General features: G+C 41.4%; 1 protein-coding gene across 2 annotated transcripts in view; it reads left to right on the top strand.

The window, feature by feature from the left end:
- Window positions 1-2,305, top strand: part of LOC106528178 (glypican-6) — a 115,885-nt gene that overhangs the window by 43,988 nt on the left and 69,592 nt on the right. For both annotated transcript variants that reach the window (XM_014023285.1, XM_014023286.1), the window contains exon 3: window positions 166-557. In XM_014023285.1, coding sequence (XP_013878739.1) covers window positions 166-557 — 392 coding nt within the window. The remainder of the gene's footprint in view (window positions 1-165; window positions 558-2,305) is intronic.

Below are 2,305 nucleotides of genomic sequence, written 5' to 3' on the forward strand. Positions count from 1 at the left end.
CAACAATTAAATGCTTTGAAGATTCTTTATAACGAAATCAATATACAGTATGCCAGTTTGTTGTATTTTAATTGTAATTGCTAATATATTTAAAATACTATACCTTAAAGCATGCTTTTATAGAAATATGTACAGAAAATAACTTGTTTTTTTATTCCAATTTAGAATTCTTCCTGGAGCTTCTGGAGAACACAGAGAGGTCCCTGAATGAGATGTTTGTGAGGACTTACGGCAAGCCTTACATGCAGAACGCCGAGGTCTTTGAGAACCTCTTTGCCGAGCTGAAGCGCTATTACACAGGAGGGAACGTTAACCTGGAGGAAATGCTTAAYGACTTTTGGTCTCGGCTGCTGGAGCGCATGTTCACGCTGCTCAACTCGCAGTATGTCATCACAGAGGACTATCTGGAGTGTATCAGTAAGTACACCGACCAGCTCAAGCCCTTTGGAGACGTGCCCAGGAAGCTCAAGGCTCAGGTTACCCGAGCATTCATCGCAGCACGCACATTCGTCCAAGGACTCTCCGTTGGCCGGGAAGTGGCCCAGAGAGTGTCTAAGGTAAGAATTGAATATGATTTTAACCTGCATTAATTGCTTTAAATAGAATTAATGTATAAAATTATACAATAAGAAAAATCCCCTTTCCCACCAACACTAATAAAACTTTACAGAATTTGATTTTCGCTTTCGAGTCAGGAGAAATTACTAGAAACATGACCTCAGATAAAAATTACCTGGATCCTAAACAGATCCTTACAAGCCCAAGGACTTGTTTTCTTTTGTTTTCCCTTTCAGCAAGAAGCACATACTCCTTTCTGTATCCTCCCACACTCCACCTGACTAATRTCAGCCTCTCTTTGTGCTTGTCTTCAGGAAATTTGAAGCTCAAGGTGGCTAGTCTGGTCGCTGTCTTGAATAAAAGAAATGTTGAGGTGTTTGAGAATCGCTCGAAAAAGAGAGAGAGAGCGAGAGAGAGAGAGAGAGAGAGCGAGAGAGCGAGAGAGAGCGAGAGAGGGCCCTAGCAAGGAAAGGAGGAGAGGGGAACCGTTTCCACCATCACCTTTTATTGCTCCCTTGGCTAACATTTGTCCACAAAGTCCACGGAGGCCATTAATCATTCTGTTGCTTTAGTTTTCTGTTTGATGAGATGTAAAGTTAATGCCTCCTCAGCACAATTTTGCACAAGACAGAAAGTTGTGAATAACTTTGATGTTAAAGCTAAAGCTTGCATTGGCTCCACTTAACATAACCAATTTTAAAATTATTTAATGCAACAATTTTAAATTATTTTCTTTTCATAAATATTTTCAGAGCTTCAGCACTAAAACCAGAAACCAGTGAAAATTTAGAAACCCCCAATCATGTGAGGAAAAAAACAAAACAAAAAGGAAAAGCTGCTCTGCTTYGCAAAACCCAGGATTTATTTTCTGTTTGTCCTCACCACAGTGCACCCAATGAACTTCATAAATGTTTCCTTCACTTCAGCTACCGCCCCCACCACCCGACCCCCCAAAGAGTCTACCCCAGTAATAGTAGTTAGGCTCATTTCACAGCAGCCAGACGCTGTGCTGTTAGCACGTGTTTACTGGGTTACACCCTGAGCCGGCGTGTCCCAGCTTCACCTCTTGACATTTGAGCGGGACCCGAGATTGGGGTCATGTGTCTGGGTCTGCAGCCCTTTGATCCCCTCAGGGAATAAGCTCAACATGATAGATTGAGTGGAAGCATAATGAAAAGACGCGGCGCGAGAGGTGTCGGTTTCACAGCGCCGCTGAGATGGGACGTTAATGTTTATTGCTGCTGGGAAGTTTGACACGCCGAGTTAAAAAAGGAGGCGATGTCCAACTGTTATTTCATCCAAAGCAACAAAACATACAAAAGGTCCGAAGGAATCAAACATTGATACCTTAAACAAATTGCCCAAAAAAGAAAAATGTAAAATTATAATTTTACAATTTATGTAATATATTTGTGAGTTTTCACATGTGTATCCAAAAATACTTGCTTTCAAACTCAGAAGAGAAAAATAATGCTCTGTGTGTTCTGTTTAAAATATGCATCAACATATTGTAAATGCATGTAATGTTTCCCAGTAACATGTCAAAACACTTTAAAAAAGGGCCAACATTATGGGTTTTTCAAGGCATATAGTTCAGTTCTATACCATAAGTAATGTCACCTTCAGTTATTAAAATGCTGCTTATATGGTTCGATCACCCGTCCAGCCGTCTCAGTCGTTGTGTCCTTGGGCAAGACACTTCACCCACCTTGCCTACTGATGATGGTCAGAGGGTCCGGTGGCGCCG

Source organism: Austrofundulus limnaeus, unplaced genomic scaffold, assembly GCF_001266775.1.
Source record: "Austrofundulus limnaeus strain Quisiro unplaced genomic scaffold, Austrofundulus_limnaeus-1.0 Scaffold362, whole genome shotgun sequence".
Taxonomy (NCBI): domain Eukaryota; kingdom Metazoa; phylum Chordata; class Actinopteri; order Cyprinodontiformes; family Rivulidae; genus Austrofundulus; species Austrofundulus limnaeus.